This window comes from Arvicanthis niloticus, chromosome 16 (genome assembly GCF_011762505.2).
Source record: "Arvicanthis niloticus isolate mArvNil1 chromosome 16, mArvNil1.pat.X, whole genome shotgun sequence".
NCBI lineage: Eukaryota > Metazoa > Chordata > Mammalia > Rodentia > Muridae > Arvicanthis > Arvicanthis niloticus.
In genome coordinates, this window is record NC_047673.1 from 64,755,798 (window position 1) to 64,776,258 (window position 20,461).

The following is a 20,461-nucleotide window of genomic DNA, read 5'->3' on the forward strand; positions in this document are numbered from 1 at the left end:
ACTTATGATCTGGTCTGATCATCATCTAACATGAAAACCATAATCAATGGTGATACATCAATCATCACGTTAGCTTTCTAGAAACACGATCACTCTGAGTTGCTTGGTCAGCAGCGGCAGGTCATTTTCATTAACTTTACAACCTAGAAATCAGTCAGCCACTGTAGAAACTTGTAATGCCACCAATCAAAGTGGAATATTCTTGTTTAATTAACTAAGACGAAGTCTTGTCATGTTAAATTTAAATCATTAAAAGTCTAACACGTATGCGATTTTATTAAGGTTTTTATTTCTCTTATTGATTGCTGCATGTTTTAAATGGCAGATAACTCAGTTTGCAGGAAAATGACAACACTGTGAGGCTGAGATGTGTTTAAATTAAAAAATGTTGAAACCCGTGGGAAGTAAACATAAAATGAAAGAAAACAACAGTCTCTGGCTTCTGTAAGACACGAGTGTGGTGCACTGGCTAAGGAGTGAGGAGGAGATTTACAGTGGACTTCTCTTTGCATCTGTCTCTCAAAGCTTCCTCATTCAATATTTCTTATTCCAAGAACACTCAGAGTACATTCTGTATTCAGCTGGTGGGTATCTCAATAAAGGCTTGAAGTTCCTATAGACTGGAGGTGAGAGCCATCTTCACTAATTCTGCTTGTTTGATGCCTGTTTCTGATTCTCCTAGAAGATTCCAGCCACCCAAGGAACGTTTGTAATATGGGCCAAAGGTGAACTCCCAGAGGTGGATAAACGCACTCTGAGTGCACCACAATTCTTTGCTACCCAAAGACACAAGTGCAGAATCCAGCTTTTATGGGCACATGATGCCAGGATCACATAGAATCCTAGAGTATCTTTATTTGTTCTATAACTTAATAGTATACCTATAAAATAATTACATTATACTTATAGCTTTTCTTCATTTATAAACAAGACACAATTTAAATACAATTTGAGCCATATGAAGGTAAACTTTATACATACAATAAGTCAAGAAGTAGCCTCAGACCACAGCATATCATATAGCCGTCATGGGTACACCCACAATTAGAATCAAAAACGAATGCTCACGTATATACATTGTGGGTTCCTAGCTCACCTTTTCCCATTAATGTGTGGGTCCCATTAATAGAATGACATGGGCTGGCTTTGCAGCTGGGTGTGAGAATCTCCTCCTCACCCTCTGGCTACATGTCACTATCCTCCATTAAAGACGCTCATATCTCCTTCACAGCTACTCTGCTGTGGCTCTAGCTTGAGATTTCCTGCTAAAAGTGAAAATTGTAGTTCTGACCTCAGTCACCCTCTTCACTTTTTGCCTTCATCCCTGGGGTTTCCAGCCCTCTGCAATTTTTCTATTTCTCTTTGTTTCTCTCTCCTGATTCCAGGCTGGGCACTCTCATTTCTGAAGCTAATATCCCCTTCAAAACCATACAGCTTGGTTACTGTATGGCAGAATTAACTAAACTAGAAAACTTACATTGCAATACAGTCAAAAGAGTCCATGGCACACCCTACCCAGCTCATCCCAACCCTCCTTCTCCAAGTAGCAGACTGGAGAGCCAGCATCATTGGTGACTGTCCAGAAGCCTGAGTCTCAGAGCAGCTTATGGAGGGTCTCTCTCACATACTAGGAAACCCATTTTTGGCAAGAGCATGGACTCAGAAATTATCAACCAGAGGATTTTTAGCACATTCTGATTCCCACCAATGACTTCTCATTCACATTTGTCAGATGATTCCATACCTGCCATTCACAGGGAGGCTTCCCTAGGACAATTGCACAAAGAGATTGAACTTGAGTGTAGTTTTGAAGGAAAATAAATTATTTTAAAGTCCTCATGTCAAAAGACCACACTACATAGACTTCAACGACTCACCAGCAAAACTGAAGATGATCAAAGTGTTTCTTGGTGTTTTTAGAAGTCTGTTCTTTGTAAAGAAAGCTATCCTCTGAGTGACAGTTCCCCTACATTACTACCCCTATATTTGCTCTATATTTCTGTCTGTGTCACAAAAATCTCTCAATACCATATATTCTTACATATCTTTTACTAGAAAATATTTTCTTGCTTAGTGTAATGGCAGTGGAAACAGTACCAAGTCTCACCTCACATGTGCCTGTCAAGCCTTGTAACTTCCTAGTGACTCGTCTATCCCCACCGTCTGTCCCCATCCGATTTCTACACTAGGCTGCAATGCTTTAGTGTCTCCTGTGATGTCATATTAAAAGTAAAATCATGACGTGTATCACCTCCCTTCTCAATCTGGGGGGAAAAAGTGTGTGTGTGTTGGGGGGGAGGGGGGCAGTGAATTGCTGACCTGGCAGTTTTTTCTCTGTAAAATACTTTTCCCTATTGAGAATGGTGCTGCAAAACTAGAGTCCAAACACGTGACTTGATATATGAATACGCTGATAATACTTTTAACTGTTTTTAACATGATAGGTCAATTATAAAACTGACATTATTTAATACAGAGACATTGTGAGTGATATCATGGCAGTGGGAATAGCGTGTGCACCAGTTTATCTTGAGCTACAGATGGGGGCTATGAGAAGAAAGAAGGAGGTGGTGGTGTTCAGAGGTCTGGGGAGTCTTGCTTCCTCCATTCCTGGGGAAGTCCATTTCCTGATCCACTTAGTTTGGCTTGTCCTCGTGGCTACCAGGTTTGTTCCGGAACCCCTTTCGGATGAGCATCTCCTTGATAGATGCTGCACACATCGGCATCACAGCAGCAACAGAGGTGGGCAGCTCCCAGGTCAGAAGAATGAATGCCCACACCACAGAGTTCCGGTGACCAACAAAAGTTTGCGACAGAAGAGTCATGCATCCTTCACCAGGGGGAGGGTCAAGCTGGAGTGTAGGATGTGACCAGGGAAAGACTGGCTTTTCCACATGGTGGAATCGTCAATCCCGGATGACAGTGCATCTCCTGAAAAGTCCTGTCGAGTTTCTGGAAGTGGAGTTTTCCAACATCTTCTGTGTCAAATCCACAGACTGGATATAGAGACACAGGTGTAGCCTGGGGTAGATCTGGGACAATCAACAAAGCTTCACTTGTGGTTCTCATTTGTGACAAGGACACCGTTAGCCCTAAGAGATGCATTTGCTGCTGATTGGGACACTGGGCAGAGTGTGAGTGAGCTCAACAGAAGTGGCGGTGGTGCAACCCAGGGGTAAGGGTGCTCAAGGCTGAGCTGCATCCTGCCCCGTGAGTTCACTGCTTGTCGGAGTCACTCAGGTTCACCGACATGCACCGGCAATGCTTCACCTTCTGGATTTTCTTGATTCGGAAAGGTGGGTCGAGACCCGGGCATTCGAGCTCCACGATGACAGAGGTGACACGCTGGGGCTTGCAAAACGCGCAGGATTGGAAGGAATCCTCCTCTTTCTTCACGTGTCGCGGGATGTAGAAGGAGTTGCACTGGCCATAGCAGAAGCGGTTGAGGATGGTGCGGCTTCGGCAACCCTCCTCGCTCACTGTCTGCCGCAGCGGCTGTGTCTTGCACCAGTCACTCTTGAGGTACTTGCGCTCTGTAACCACCAGGGCCTCCTGGCTGGAGGCCAGCACCTCTTTGATCTGGTGATGCCATCTCTCTGAGTTGTTGCTGCTACCATCCTTGTAAGGTGAGGGAATGGCGCCCGCAGGACGGTTCTTCCTTGTTTCAGCTACCTTTACCAGCACGGCCACCAGGAGCAAGGTCAGCGAGAGCTTCCAGAACATCCTGCAATGAGAAAAGAGACGGTCAGGAAGGCTTATCTGGTCAATATCCATCTTTTTCTCTTAGTGTTTACGGCTGGATACCCAGAAACGAAATAGTACAAGAGAACGCAGCTGTGACCACACTACACAGTACCCTATAACCAGTATGTTTTACAGTAATAGGAGAAGGTCGTGCTGTGATTTGGATGAACAGTGTCCCTCATAGCTCATGCTATTTAAACATTTAGGTCCCAGCTGGTGAGTCACTGGGATAGGTAGTTGGTGCTACTTCCTGTCTGTTCTTTCCTGCCACCATGCCTTCCTTGAAGAATCAGGCTGTATCCCTTTACACTGTAAGCCAAAATAAACCCTCACTTAAGACCTGTCCCAATAACAAAAAAGGATCATTGTTATGGAAGTAAAGTTGGACAATTTCAGAGAAAAAAAAACAGTAATGTTGATGTAGCCTGAAGCCAACGTACAATATTAGCAACAATAGCACCCAGGATATACTCTACAGGTATGCACAGTGTGGGTTACTGCTGGCTTAACTGAGTCTCTCCACAGCTCATTTGTCTCAAAGCAGCCTTAGGCTCTAGCCACTGTCGATTTCGCTACTTACTTCACAGTGAAGTAAACTGAGACCCACAGAGCTTGAGTCCTTCATCCCAGATTTCATTCTCCAGACTGTAATCTCATGCTGCCATTTAGTATTAGAATAGCTACAATTTATTGGTCCTTAAGATATATCAAAAGGGTTTTCGTTTCCTTTCATAAGTAAATGTAATTAATAGTTAGAGATGCTTAGACTGAGTATGACTGCCTTCCCAGCTAAGGAATGGGAAACAGGCTTGGTAAAGCTATGCAGCTTGCCCAAAGCACAAAGCCTGTATATGAAGTGTTTGACTCCTGGCATCCTAGCTCTGTTATATTGACTTCCATGAATGTAGCTACCTCTTTCTTCAAAAGTTACAATGTTACAATATCTATGCTAAATCACAACGGGTATCAAGTCCAGGTCTAAGTGACAAGTGGCTTTGTGTCTCATCTCAAAGATGACATCTTCTGTCCTCAACTACATCCGAGAACTGAACCTAGAGTCAATGCTATCAGAGGCTTTGTTAATGCCAGTATTTTTCTGTGACTGTTGTGCTGTCAAACATCCTCCAGACTCCATGTGAGTTCCCTTGACTCCATTGACCAACAGGAAGAACCATTAGAGAGCTGAGAAAAAGAGAAAGAATTTGTTTTTTTTTTTTTTTTTTCTGTTACTATAAAAACATTTGTCCACCACAATTATTAAATTTTAAGTCCAAGTTTCCTTTAAGGGCTTTGCTCATGCTTCCCTGTTTCCACACATGAAGTACCTTATGATAACAGCCACACATCTACCAGACCCATGGCAAGAGTTGAGACTTGGACTTGTTCAGTGTACTGAGTCTAAAGAGTGATTTCTGATCTCAATCACCTCTTAAAAGAAGATTCTTTGGGTTGACTTTAATAATTTCCAAAATTATTAACACTCTAAGTAAACAAAACCAAAAGTCCTCAAGTCTCAGCCAGGAAAGATTTATGATCAACCCAGTTCTCAGTTCCCGGCTCCAACAACAGTTTATCATGAACTCTTGGTTCAGCTCAAGATTCAGGCTTCTCCTTCAGCAGCTTCTCACGGTCGTCAGAGAGAAGGGACCTAAAACATGCTCAAATCCACTTGGGGCAGAAACTCTTCGTGTGAACAGTATTCAAAGTGGTGATTAGTAACAGGCATTCTTTGAGCACTTTAAAATGGCATGCGAACATCTGGCATCCATGCCTGGAAGTGCTGTCTCTCAGGAACGGAGGAAGTAGAACAAACTTCCAGCTTTTAGGAAAGAAAAAGATACTGATGAAATACGCATAACTGGGGACAAATCTGGCTCTCCTCTTCATCCCAATTCTCTCACAGACATAACTTATTCACATGTGGCAACAAGAAACTGGAGGAGGACATGGCATCTCAGTGCCAGAACAGGTAGGCCAGTTACTTACCTGTTTTGCTACAATGACTTGTTGGGGAGGTATCCTTATTACTTTAGGGACAGTTCAGCCTGCTGCTGCCGCTGGCACCTACTCTGCTGGCCTTGGCTCCTGTAAGAGCCATAGGAGGGGGAAAGGTACAAACCTATTCTTTAGTTTATCACCTATCTCACACACATCAGGCTGAATGGGACCTGAGTTTAGCATTTCAGTGCTGTCCTGAACCTCTTGGCTATTCAGAGAAGTGGCTGGCATATAACTACCTCTCAGGAATGCTGTTCCAACTGCCAGTAAGGACAGCACGAGGATACTCCATTTTACCCTCGCATCTTGTGTTTGGCTTGTATCAGAAGAAACTCATAAATAACTCCTGTTGGTTTTATTAACCATCATTCTGGCCTGACAGTGTTGTCAATTTGCAAAGTATGCCAGAACTATAAATGCTGATGGCCTAAGCAGACTAGGTTGGCCAAAGTTGATTGTATAAAGAGAGAGCTGGTTGCAGAAGTATTTCCCCTAAGTGAACGCCCTTGGACTTGACCTTGGAAGCCAGAGCAGCCTACCACCTAGACAGCCAAATAATAAGTCCCTCCCATCAGCTCTTCATAGAATGGTCAGGACCGAAGAGAATTTTCTATCACAGTACACTTCTAATTTCTAGAAAATTTATGGAAGTGCTGAGTTTTTAGGCATATGCAGATGTGCAAAAGTCAAGGATGCAGTGAAGCTGGGGACCTCACCATCAGAGTGACCTTAATGGATTTTAGACATCAGGGCCAGGCTGTACTGGACTGTGTAGGTAGGAGTAGGGAATCGAATGGGAACAGAGCATTTTCTGTATCCTAAGAATTCCAGAACATCAGAGGATGAAGGAAATCATAGGAGATAAACTTCTCATCTCTCCAACAACTCTAACCAAGGAAAATAATGCAAATGCAACCCTACTGTCATGTTAATCTTTAGGGATTGTTGCTTATGGGCCTTCTCCAGCCACAGCTAAGGTGACTCCAGCTCTCATTTGGAGACGTAGAGAGAGAAGATGATGTTTAGCCCGTTATCTAACTCTCTAGAGACACATGCGTTCCATGGTCTCCCAGATCATCCTTAGCTTGGGGTAGCTTGTTGTTGAAACAAGTCCCCTTGGCTACTGTAAACTGAGGCAAACTGTGCCCCAGGGGGCCAAACCAAACCTGAGGTTCTGGTTTGTAAATAAGCTTGCACTGGATAGATGTCATACACTCTTTATCTGTTGACTGTGGCTGCTTTCGTGCTCTCAGGGCAGAAGCAGTGACTATGATGCTTACAAAGTCAAAGAATATTTTCGTGTGGCCTTTGACAGAAAAGCTTAGACACGTCTTGCCCCAAACCCTGTCTGTCTAACTCAGTTGTTGCCCTTTTAGGGTTCCATTCTTTGGCCTTCAAATTTTCTAATTGGTCAATATTTCAAACAGAGGGGCATAGAAAACACAGTAAGTCCCTATGTGCCCATCACCAAGATGTAAACAAAATTTATACTTCTTATCTTTATTTTACAAGTCTCAATTATGAAAAATCATAATATGAGTATATAGAGAGGCAACATTACGGTTCCCTCTCCCAACTCCTTCTGGATGTCCTCGCTGAGACTACCAGCACTGCCTCTGGTCTGCATCGCACCGTTCGCTGCTTCTGCTTCTGCTCATGTTTAATGCATGACTATTGTTTCAGTGTGTGTAATAATTCTTTCTATAAATAATACCACCCTCTACTTTCCATCTCAGAAATACATGCTTGAGACTTTACACCCGTGGGTCCTTGCAGACATCTGTTCATCCCTGTGCTGACTGTTAAAATGAATCATAGACTCCATTCATCTTACTGAGGGTGCTTCTGCTTATCTTCTACAGTCAATGTTGCTACATTGCATGCTTTTAATATCTGTTTATTTATGCTTGCCAATTGCAGATTCTTATCTATCTATCTATCTATCTATCATCTATCTATCATCTATCTATCTATCTATCTATCTATCTATCTATCTATCTATTGTTGTTACAGGACTCATGGAGAAGTGCAAAATGCTAGATCACAGGCTGTGCTCAGTTTCAGCTGGACTAGGTTTGGTGGGTTGCTTTCCAAGTGCTGACACCAGCGTTCTTTCCCCAGGGTAGGATGTGGGTCCCTGAAGCTGCGTGTACTTGCCAACACTTGATATTAGCACAGATTACTTTCGCCTATCTGAAAAAAAACTGTGAAAGGATATTTTATGACTAATTTGCATGTCTCTGATTAGCAGGTCGCATTGAGTTCAAACTCAGTTGTCCTCTCACTACAAAAAGAAGACTAATTGCAGTTCATTGGAAGGCAGAAAAGTTGGAATATGGGGAGAGGCAAACTCGGAAGTCCTGACTGCAAGTCTCAGAAGTGTCACAAATAGACTCTGAAGTGGCTAGCAATCTCAAATCAGAAATATCAAGGTCTCCCGTGTGATTCAGGAATTTGAAATCTAGAGGGATTGATTTACATTTCCAACTGACCTGTCTTGGGCCAAACTGACCATCATTTCATCCTAGGAAAAATTCTATTTCATCTGAAAAAAAAAATTATATCCTGCTTAAAAAAAAAAAAAGATTTTTCAACCAGAGGAAGAAAATAATGTATGGTTATGGATTTTTTTTATTTATGGGTATCAAAAATATCAATGGATTCAAAGTTTTTAATCTCTTGAGTAAGTGCTGGGATGCATTCAGGATAGGCAATGGAAGCTAGAGGCAAAATGGCAGCAGACTGTTAGATTCCACATGGGAATGGATGCGAAAACTTTGTGGCAGCTGTGACATGTATAAGCAGGTGTGGCCTCTGCTTAGGACCCGTGCATCAGAATGGGAAGGATAGTAATAGACCTCTGGCCTTGAGCTTCCCATACATGACCTAGCATGGCTCACTGTTGGCTTCCTTCATAAAACAGTGCTAGTTATCACCCACTAGACCACATTACTGTCAAAAGGAGAGCAAATCAGACATCAAGTTGCTATCCAAGAAATCTCCATCACATTTTTTTTTTTGAAAGGAAGTCCATAAAATGTTTTGTGACCAGTTAATTGTTCTCCCAGCCACCGGGCAACTCCTGTTGCTTCTTATTAGATAAAGAGTTTGGGCAGATATCCGAGGAGGCTGGCCACAGTAAGATACTGCATAGCCCAGTGTTGTCCCCACCCTGCCAGGATGACACTATGTTCCCAGATTGCTTTTCTCTGGGCACATAGTATAGATTTCCTGGGTATGTAACCATAAAAATCAGAGGCTCGTCTAAGAAACTTTGAGCCCAAGGAAAGCTTTCTCATTCACTGTTATATCCAGCTGCTTGGTTTTGCTTGCTCTCTATCAGTTTTTGGAATGACAGCAGCTCATGTAATGCTTGACAAAACAGAGCCTGTCCCTTCCTTCCTCCAGACTTCCTGAGAATATGCAGGTAACTACTGTCTGTTGGCTTTTATATACTTTACCTTGATTTCTTTCTTCCTTTCCCATCCTTCCTTCCTTCCTTCCTTCCTTCCTTCCTTCCTTCCTTCCTTTTCTTTCTTTCTTTTTTCTTTCTTCTCTGTTTTCCTCAGTGGGCTAAAGTTTCTCATGGAACTCATTTTTCATATTCCTATCTTACTACTCATCCATATTTATGAATTCAACTGTGAGCTCTCTGCCCATGATGCTCAGATACTATCCCCAACTGCCTACCAAGCATTCCCCCTATGTCCCCTGGAATCCTAGGTTCCATATGTCCCATGATTTTTCAATCATTTCCCTGCATCTGCTGCTCTCCTAACCATCTCTATCTCAGTAAACAAATCAGATTTTTCCTTTAAGCCAAAATGCTGAGACTGCTAATTTATAACGTCAATGTAGGACCTGATTCACTCTCAATGGAAGAACCACACATCTGTTCAGGCATTGGACTCTAAGTTCACAATGAACTTTCTACATGCCATGTTGTGGAAAGTTGGTTGGTCCAAGCCCAATCAGTTAACCCTATCTTCTTTCAGTTAATTGGTTTTGACATATGCAGGGGTGCACCTCTGAGAATTTTTTTCTAGATGAAAAAAGACCTGCCGTGAGAAATTACTACTGTAGATTGTGTGTGTGTGTGCATGTGTGTGTATCTGTGTGTGTATCTGTATGTGCATGCATGTGCATGTGCGTGTGCCTCTGTCTGCTGTGTGTGCCTCTGTGTGTGTATTATGTCTGTCTGTCTGTCTGTCTCTTTCTGTCTCTGTCTCTCTTTCTGAGTGGGCCATCTGTTTGTCGGTTTCTCTCCCTCCCTCTCCTCCCTCTCCGTCTCCCTCTCCGTCTCCCTCTCCGTCTCCCTCTCCATCTCCCTCTCCCTCTCCCTCTCCCTCTCCCTCTCCCTCTCCCTCTCCCTCTCCCTCTCCCTCTCCCTCTCCCTCTCCCTCTCCCTCTCCCTCTCCCTCTCCCTCTCCCTCTCCCTCTCCCTCTCCCTCTCCCTCTCCCTCTCCCTCTCCCTCTCCCTCTCCCTCTCCCTCTCCCTCTCCCTCTCCCTCTCCCTCTCCCTCTCCCTCCCCCTCCCCCTCCCCCTCCCCCTCCCCCTCCCCTCCCCCTCCCCCTCCCCCTCCCCTCCCCCTTCCCCCTCTCCCCCTTCCCCCTCTCCCCCCTCCCCCTTCCCCCTCTCCCCCTCTCCCCCTCCCCCTCTCCCCCTCTCCCCCTCCCCCTTTCCCCCTCCCCCTTTCCTCCTCTCCCCCTCCCCCTCTCCCCCTCTCCCCCTCTCCCCTCTCCCCCTCTCCCCCTCTCCCCCTCTCCCCCTCTCCCCCTCTCCCCCTCTCCCCCTCTCCCCCTCTCCCCTTCCCTCGCTCTCTGTCTTCTCCCTCTCCCTCTCTGTCTTCTCCCTCTCCCTCTCTGTCTTCTCCCTCTCCCTCTCTGTCTTCTCCTCCCCCTCCCCCCTCTTTTGTTATGCAAAGATTTGATACTTGTTCTAATAGAGTAAACTGTCAACTTGACCAAGCATGGAATCTCTTGAAAAGAGGGTTCACTGACTAATCTTTATCAGGTTGCCCTGTAGGCATGCTAGGTTTGGTTACTGTCTACTCTATGCTTGATATTTGTAAGTGCAAGAGTAGTTTGCTATTTTTGGTGTTTGTTTTCCTAAACAGGTTTTCTCTATGTAACCCCAACTGTCCTAGAACTCACTACATAGACCAGGCTGGCCTCGAACTCAGAGTTCTACCTACCTCTGCCTCCTGAGAGCAAGCTTCAATTTTGAAATCACATTGGTATATGCGATTTGAGCTGATCTCCTCACACATTTAATCCATTGGCATCACTCTTCCACACCTCACTTACGAATGAATATTCCTTAGAACCAGGTCCTTGAACTGGTCCTGATGATAGTCCTCTCACTGGCCTGCCTGCTTCCCGTTCCCAGACTGAGCTCTCACACACAAAATTTCTAATCAGAAACTGACTAGATTGTGCCTTTAATTTTCACCCTTTAAAAATTTCCCATCACAAATTCAACCTTTTTGGCAGTTAGCAAGAATGTTCATAAATCTTTGTCTCTTTCTTGTCTGATCTCATGGCATCTATTCACCATACTCTATATGTGAAGCTCACAAAACTCCATGTTCAATCCTATGTGAGAGTGGTTGCAACTTCTATATGTCTGTAAAGCTATTTCTCTTTATTATTTATTATTATGTGTATGACTTATGTATTTCCTAGGGTCACTACTAGGAATCTTTAATCTTTGTTTCCACAGTCATTTATGATAGCTATGGAGAATGGCTTGGAATATTTATGTGTGATGAAAGACTAGATGAGAGAATGAATTTTTACCTCTATTTTATAAATGTAGTTTCTTATTGGTTTTTAGAGACAGGGTCTCACACAGCTCAGGGTGACCTCAGACACTGCTCTGCTGGTCAGGTTGGCCATACACTTCTGATCCTCTTGTCTCCATCCACCTCGCAGTTGCAAGGATCACACACGTGCTACCACACCCAAGTAAATATAACTTTTAAAATCTATTTTAAAACCTACCAACAGGAGGTTGAAGCTGGGTCAATTTTTCAGTAGGAGTGATTTTCTTGTTACAGTCTTCAGCAGGTAAGTTAAGCCCATCACACCCTGAAACCATCAAGCCCAGAAACTTCTGCAAATCCCAGCAAGTCCCTGTGATTCAGTATTCACTGTACCATGTCCTTTTTACCCTTCTATTTCATACTGCTGCCCATTCCTCCTTACTCCGGGGCCTCTGACCTCAGGTTCTCTGCACTCTCTCCTTTAACAATTAGAGCAACTCTGCTAGGTAGCCCATCTTTAAACATGCATTTTAGTTCCTATGAGTGCACAGGATGCTGTAACCTCCAGGGGAGTTAAAGAACAATCAGTATACAAACCCCCAAGCACTATTTGTTGCTCCTCTCCTAGTAAAGGCACCTAATTTAAAACAAACAGGTTCTTCATCCAGCCTCTTTGGGTATTCCCTTTGTCCCCCTGACAACAGAAAGGGATATCTCCCCATCTCACCCCACTCATATCATTGGTTAGTCTCATTTTACTTTCTAGAAGTAAGAGGTATTTATTCACAAAGCATACACAGCAAACACATCTCACACGAGATAACGCTATAGAGGTAGGTCACTTAAATGTATAAGTCTATGTTTAATAACTAGTTGTTACATTCATACTATTTGATCAAATACTGTTAGTCACCAAAATGCTTAACTCACAGGAAATTTTTGATATTTCATGTTTTATGGCCACTGAATAAAAAGTAAAAGTTAGATGCTTACTTTCTTTCACTGAAAAGATGAACAGAATAAAAGGTAAAAGACTTACAAATATAAAACCTACCAGACTGCTAGCGTGAAGTATGTACTTAAGGAGAAAAAGACATTACATAAGATTTTCTTTAAAGGGATATTTTATATGTGCTTCAAAAACATGCAATGATATACATGACATACCTATGATATTTAGAGGCCTCTAGGGATATTATGGGGGCGGGGGAGGATTTTAGTTTGAAATGCTCAATTTGTGATACTCATTAAATGACACTCACTGCAAATTTTAGATGACCACTAAAAAAAGCCACAGATTATATTTAGAAGTAACAATGCTGGAGAGTCAGGCCTTACTGCAGGCAGAGAAGCCTATTATTCCATTGCACAACTAGGATTAGTGCAGTGATGAGGCCGGGCAGGAGCAGTGTTCACCCTCCATTTCTTTGGTTCATAAAACTTATGTGCGTATATAAAGGTTAAGAAAGTGTTCAAGCTCTATTCCTCTCTGATTCATTCACTCGTGTCTCTCAAGCTGTGCAACCTCTCTTTCCTGACAGTTTCCCAAAAATACTTAGTTGGCTAATCGGCCTGAAGAGACTGGAAAACCCTGTATTAAGTAATCTAATTGAAACAAGAAGTCTGGTTTGGTTGGTGTTGCTTCTCAGGCCCTCGGCCTCCTTCAAGTTAGCTGCTATTGACAACTGATGCTGAATTCAGACAAATTGGAGGGCAAATCCAAGGCTCTGGACCAAAGAAAACAAACATAATCAGAGACAACCAAGAGACTTGAAACATGCCAATGGAGATGGAGCTATGGAAAAACTGAAGTAAAAAAGTGTTGAAAACATACTAAAAATGAATTCCAAGAGGAAAATCACTCTCTATGTACAGGCCCTCAATAGCGGACACCGTTGTTAAAGCTGTGTACATTACCTCACCCACTGGTCCATCATCTGGACTCTGTGCACCTCTATAAGGCTTGACATATAACAGGAATTATTGGTATCCTAGAGCAAGAAAAAGGTTCCTGCAACCGTTGGAGGAAGAGATTATGTGATTATCTGATTGAGTTTTTGAGAACAGCCATGAAATCAAAATTTCTAGCCTGAACCAAGGGCCTATGAAAAGAGAAAGAAAGGGAATTTTGTTTACAAAGTTGTGTTTTAATAGACCCAAAACAAAAACAAAAACTAGATTATTTGGGTCACTCAATTGGATTTTGTGCGTGGAGCTGAGTATTTAACCTAAGAGATCAGAAAAAAAGTTGTTCCGTGGGGACAGAAAAACTATATGCACTAGGAAAGAAAATTCCAGCAAAGATGGCTTGTAGAAAGCCAAGCTATAGTTGTGTCTTGCTGTGTGAGAGCAGGAAGATGGCTTCCCTGTAAAGCAGAACAGAACTGGCATCTTACCCAGAAGTTGTGGGTGCAACTCTGGGACTAACAGGCTTTCCACTGCAGTACAGAAAGGAAACCCATCAGAGTGACCTGGTAAAAGCAGAAAGAACAAAGGCTCTCAGAAGATAAGTGAGACAACATCAGGAAAGCCTTCCCTCACCGGTGAGCCCATGAAACTCCAGTGGACAGTTCTGAACCCATCGTCACATAGAAGGCTCTGGTTAAACCCAGTGGGTCCTAAAACAGATCGAAGGCATGAATGTGAAAAAGGGAATGTGTTTAGGGAAGTGTGGCAGGGGGTGACATGAGGAACAGGGAGATGAGCGATTGGATCAGAGTAATGAAGAATGCATTATATGTGTCAACTAGCAAATTGAATTAATGAAACCTAAATCTATCCTAGTTGGATGGATATGGCTCCAGGTTGATTGATGGGTTCCAGAGAAGGCAGAGGTGGATAGAAGCAAGATTGCAACAGGAATGGAATAAACCAAGGAGGAAATGCTTTGCTTTCCAATACTCCTGATATCCTTTCAGAATTTAAGAAACTAAGTCAGTAGACTGTTGAGAAGACTAAACGGTAGTCTTCTTTCTTCTGATGCTAAAGATTAAGCCCAGCGTCATGGCATGTTACATTCCATCACTTAGCTACAGTCCCAGCACTCTTTCCCCCAGTCATATTACTGAGTTATAGTTCACATAAGCCTCAAGCAACCAGTTGTCCACTTTTCCTCTATATATACTTGCCAATTCTGGACATATAAAACTACTACTGTTCAGCTCTAGGAAGATATGTTAGTGAGTGCAATGCATGCTGCACTACCAGGAAAATATGGATCCCATTGCTAGCACCCATATTAAAAGCTGGGCATGGTGGCACAAGCTTTTATAAAAATCCATGCACAAGGAAGAAAGAGACAGGCAGATCCCTGGGGTTTTCCGGCCAGCAGATCAAGTCTAATTGGTGAGCTCTAATAATAGACTCATGTTTCACAAACCAAAGTAGAGGACTCCTGAGAAATGACACCCCAAACTGACTTCTGCCTTCCACATGCAAACACGTGCTCTCATACCTATACAAATGTGTATATGCTCACACACAAGAATGTGCACACATTCTTGCACATAAATACATACACATTCTTCTCTTTCTTTTCCTTTTTCTTTCATTTTTAGGCTCTGAACCATAAAGAAGGAAATTAGGCTGAGTCACGGTGAAGCGATGGACAAAATGGATCAAATATCAAGCTGGTCCATTCCTTTCACTGATGCTCCTTCTACTTTTTCTGAGAATTCTTTTGTTTCCCTGGTGATCAACCTTCTCTGAGCAAACCTGACTATTTTCTCCGGTAGAAAAACTCCATCAGAGTATAGACCATGTCTACCATATTCTTAAAATTGAGCACATGTCTCACCACATAAAAGATGAACAATGAATATTTGTTGAGCAAATGAATAGAGATCGATATTTTTGAGAAATTACAGATGTTCCATTTGCTAGTGTGCAAACATCCAGACTATAAGTGATATTTGAGAAGGGAAAAGTCTGGGAGGTTAAAGACATCATTCCTTTGCTTTTTATTTGGGAAATAAAGCAAATTTAAGTGTACCATTCATGCAGCAAATATTTACTGAATGCATATGTGCTCATGATGTTTGGTGTCCATTCTGCATTTTATAACTCTGTTTAGATCTCTGCTTAGATCAGCCTAATTATAAATAATGTAAACACAATGGACTTCCACTGAACTTTTGAAGTATATGCAGAGAATGTTTCTTGTTAACATCAAACAGAACCACTTCTACCTTAAGCCAAGCTTATCAAATATTTTCTAACATATTGCTTTCAAGCAATATTGGCACATCTTTCTCAAGAAGAAATTTCACAATATTTGTTACTGGTATGCAATACAAATTCAATAAAGAATCTTCTGTTGCTTACGTGTTGCTATGAACCAGCCATACCTGAGAACTTACTAAAAATGCAGATCATGTGTGCATACAGTGGGAAGAATGCCGACAATCATGATCTGAGTTAGGACCTGAGTGAGAATTAGTAGTTTTAATATGCACCCTTACTCTAAATCGCAGTCAAGAGTATTTATCTAAACTGTAATTATCTTTGTTCTGGTCCAATGGCAAGTATAAACTTCATTAATTATGTCTTCATTAATAAAGATCAGAAACAAAAGAGCAGGCATGCAGAGCAAGCAGGGGTAACATTAATAGAAACTGAGATCTAACAGCTCTTCCAACAGTTTGCCTGTGTTTAAAACAAAGAACATCTACAGTGAGTGGTGGTGGAGAAATGAGAGAGAGACCAGTGTTCTCACATAGGATCCATTTTTTGTGAAGGCCAAGCACCATGCTGAAGAGTACCAAGCAAAGTAGCCTTAGAACCCAGAACTTAGTTTCCTGTCTGCCATTTACCCATATGCAAAGCCTTTCCCAGGAGCCAGCTTGTTTGATGCTGCAATACCCCCAACTGTCTCTCCTTTTCTCCATTTCCTCTTGATGTTTAGGTCTTTCTCAGACTAGATACACTCTGTGAAAAGATGAAAGCCAAAGAAGAAAAAGGCAGATGACTCTGTGGCCAAAGTTTGGATCTGTAGCATCCACAGGAAATGTTAATAGCTATAATGGCTTGCCTATAATCCTAGAACTTGGGAGGCAGAGGTGGAAACATGAGGCAAGTTGGCTTCTTGAATAGCATAATTACCAAGATATGGAATCAAGAAATGCTGGCTTTGCAAATAAAGTAAAATGGTCAAAGAAGAGACGCCAAATCAGCCCCCAGCCCCAACGCCAGCAAACTCACATGCACGCACATCTGAATATTCATGCATCCACACATATGCTATTATGTATTCAAGCACACATCTTAGACACATACACATACATACATACACACATACAGAAAAACAATGATACACAGATATTATAGTAGGAGGGGCCATAAAGGTAAATCTATGTATTTCAAATAATGCAGTTGTATTTGGTGGTTGTGGAGGTACCAGAGATGGTAGTGATCATCAAGAAACCATGAGTTTTATTGGGTAGGGGTACTGATCTTGAACTTGATGTCCCTACCTCATATATTCTGAGTACAAAGATCTACCACCATGATCTCTGAAATCACAGTTAAGATACTCCAGAGCAAAGTAATAGCCAGTCATAGCTTGGCCATAGGAAAGTATTCCTATCCACTATGTATTCAAGGAAAACAAAGAAGCATCAACTCTTCAGCTATTTAAAATGCTAATGGAATGCAGAATACAGGGAGACAAAAGGCAGTGACAGTTGTCAGAATCTAGAGGTGACAGAATGCAAAACAAATATTCAGTACAGGGTTTCCTTCTGTGGTAATAAAAATGATTTTAACTAGATAAGGCTCATGACTGCAAAACACTGCAAAGGTACTAAAGGCCACTGAGTTGTGAACCTGAAGGTCAGTGGTTTCTCAAGCTGCCTTGAGTTCCAGGGCTCAGGGCCTCAGCCTCCCAATCAGCTGAGGATGAATATGCAAAAGAACACAACTAGGCAAAGTGACTCATGTTATGTTATCTGAATTTCATTTCAATTAGAAGAAATAGTTAGTAGAGGAATGAGCTAAATGGTAATTTCAAACAAGTACTCTAAAAGGACCTGAGCAAAAAAACTCCTTTGTTAAAAATAAAAATTAATAATTATACATTATTTCCATGAACAAGAAAGTGAGTGGGTTGCTTCAGAGTGCTATGCTTTTTATCTCTGAGAAGATGTGGATGTGAAGGGCTTCAGGGAAAAGTGTTCCTGGACATGAGTCATGTTCACTTGCTTCATTTAAAAAAAAAAAAAAACTTGATCTTATTTTTTTACATCATTATATTTTGGTTACAAGACCTCAAATCCAAATAAAAGTATGGACAGCTTTTTAAAGGACCATGTATAGGTACATATATATCACATATATAAAAATATAACATATTATTTATATTATATATACAGTCACATATAATCTCTACTATAAGCATGTTCAAAGTATTGAATTGTTGCTCTAATTTGGCTTTTTCTACCTTTTAGATGTTAGATAATCACATTGTTCTGGATTTATTATAAATATTCCCTAAGAGATGCCTTCAATATAGCTATATTGGCATCAAGTAGAATGTCCTCCTCTTATAAATAAGACACTTAATAATGAAATGAAATAAAATAAAATAAAAGCAGTAATTTGAGTAGATAAACTTAGTCACAGACTAGTATAACAACTCTGCATGTTGTAGCTAAAATTTTCACCTGTTTTCCTGATATTGGGGCTTTCCCCCACATTTCACAATTACTTTTTAATCTTGATCCAGAGTTTCTTAAATTATGGTCCCGAGAAATGCAAATTTTGTAACCAGCCTCCCTTCCATCCCCAATATCCCTCATATGTACAGAATCCTAGCACTCTGTATTGGAGCAGCCTTCCAAATAATTATATAGTCATCTATGACAAAGCTTATAGGAAAGGACTTGACTCATAAAAATGTTGATAACTGAATGAAATTTCTAAAGCTTCTTACTAATCGCAATTCATTCCGATGCTCAAAACTCTATTTTTTAAAAACATAATTCAGAACTCTGGCTCTCTCTATATTTTAATCACTCTACATAAGGAGATAGATTAAGAATAATTCTGTATGAAATTTTATGAAAAATCCACATTCATAGCTCAGCTTACTGATAGAAATTTGTTATATCTTTCCCTGGTTGTCATATCAAAAGCCATTGGTGAGATTATTGGCTGAAATCAGATCTGTTTCTGGGGATTCCCTTTTCAAGAAAGCTTCCATCTTGGCATTCTCATCTATCCATAATACTCAGCAGACATCTACTATGAATTTACTATATGCCATACACTGTTGTAGGCACTGTAGATAAGGTAAATATGTTTAACACAGTATATAATATTCTACTTTTCTTAGAAGTTACACTTTAGTTATGATGTACAAATAATGTCTGTAGTTGAGTGGCTGAGCGAGAGAAGTGATAGAGAGACACAGAGGGCCAGAAATGTAGCTCAGATTCACTGCTTACTCAACACCCACAAGGCCCTGCATTGATCTCTAGCTTTGCAAAAACAACTAACGATGAATTTTTCAGGTTGAAGATGACGGCCTATGGACCTATGCTTGTTATCCCAGTATTGGAATGGGGTTCAAAGCTAGCTGGGGCTCCATAATAAGATCCCGGCTGCTTTGTAATGTACAATGAGAAAGGGAGGGAGAGAGGGAAGGGGAAAGAGAGATGATGCAGACCAAAGAATAGATGGCTTTGCAGATTGTGATAAAGTGGAGAGTAGGGGGTTTGCTTGTTTGTTTGTTTGTGCTTAGTTAGTGAGAAGCCCAACAAGGGATTTAAAGTAACAAAGTTCCAAGTTCCAATTCAATGTCTCGAAAACCAAGAACTCAACTGCTCTACAGAGATACAAGAACACAGGAGTCAATTGGAATAATCTTGATGGCTTTGGGGACTTGGGTGACAGTACTGGAGAAGAGAAGTAAATGGCTATGAGACACATTTTAAGGGCAGAAAAACAGGGAAGAGGAGCATGCTTATAGATCCTGGAAATAAACAAGAGCTGAGAATACTCTCCCCCCACCCCCCACCCCAGGCTCAGAGAGCCATGGCAAGAAGGAAGCAGTGAAAAAAGACTGCAAAGGAATAGCCAGAGTTAAGTAATGTAAAACTGGGGAAACTGTGCATTGCAGACCAAGACACGAGGAAGAGGATTCAGCCATTCACAATTCTACTGAAATCAAACAAGCCAAGAAGCAGAAATGCCCCATTGCTCAGGCAGGAGGGGGATCAAAGTCAACCTTCAGAAGAGCAGTTTTTCAGAAGTACAGATAGTGAGAAAGAAAGCTGCATCCAGCAGGTTTGATAAGAGGCTATCAAACAACACTCAAAGAAAGCAGTTTGGAAATGTATTGGGTATATGCATGGACCCAAGGCAGTGTTTGGCACAGGGAGAGGACATACTATGAGGATATGGAAGAGCTATGGGTAATTTCAGCTCTGCTTAGGCACCTATGCCTCTTCTCAAGGACACCACTAATGATCCCTGTGAGTCCCATACCCTACAATGTTCACACCCTTAAATGTCTAATCAACTGAGGAATGTTGGCTACTCCTAGCTTTGGTTATCTATTCAATGCCTCTGATCACATGGACAATATTAGCCCAGTTTCTTCTCACTAGACGTTCTCTTCTAGATAGTGCAAAATAGTATTGGCTTGTCACCTACCATTCCCTTGAGTTGGCTAGTGTCTCAGAAGCACTTCGATTGTCTTGGAGGTTCTATCAGCAACCCTCTTAGTATTTTCCCTCATTTGATCATTTCCTTGCTCTCTCTGGGAGGGCCCTTTTGAGATTACATGAGGTTAGGATATATGAGTTAAACAACACAAACTCTTAACACAAGTACCAGCATTTAAAGTAAAAGGGATTGGGGTCATTGCAAAAGATTGTAAATGTTGGGACTAACAATTTGGTTTTGTGGGTTTTCTTCGTGAGGCTGTGTTCCAGAGAGGGCAATAAAGGGTAAAA

At 41.8% G+C, this 20,461-nt stretch overlaps 1 protein-coding gene across 3 annotated transcripts in view; it reads right to left on the reverse strand.

Moving 5' to 3' along the window:
* Positions 1-267: 267 nt before the first annotated feature.
* Positions 268-20,461, reverse strand: part of Grem2 (gremlin 2, DAN family BMP antagonist) — a 91,465-nt gene continuing 71,271 nt past the window's right edge. For all 3 annotated transcript variants that reach the window (XM_034520875.2, XM_076914542.1, XM_076914543.1), the window contains exon 2: positions 268-3,724. In XM_034520875.2, the coding sequence (XP_034376766.1) occupies positions 3,217-3,723 (507 nt within the window). In that variant the 5' untranslated portion in view covers position 3,724 and the 3' untranslated portion in view covers positions 268-3,216. The remainder of the gene's footprint in view (positions 3,725-20,461) is intronic.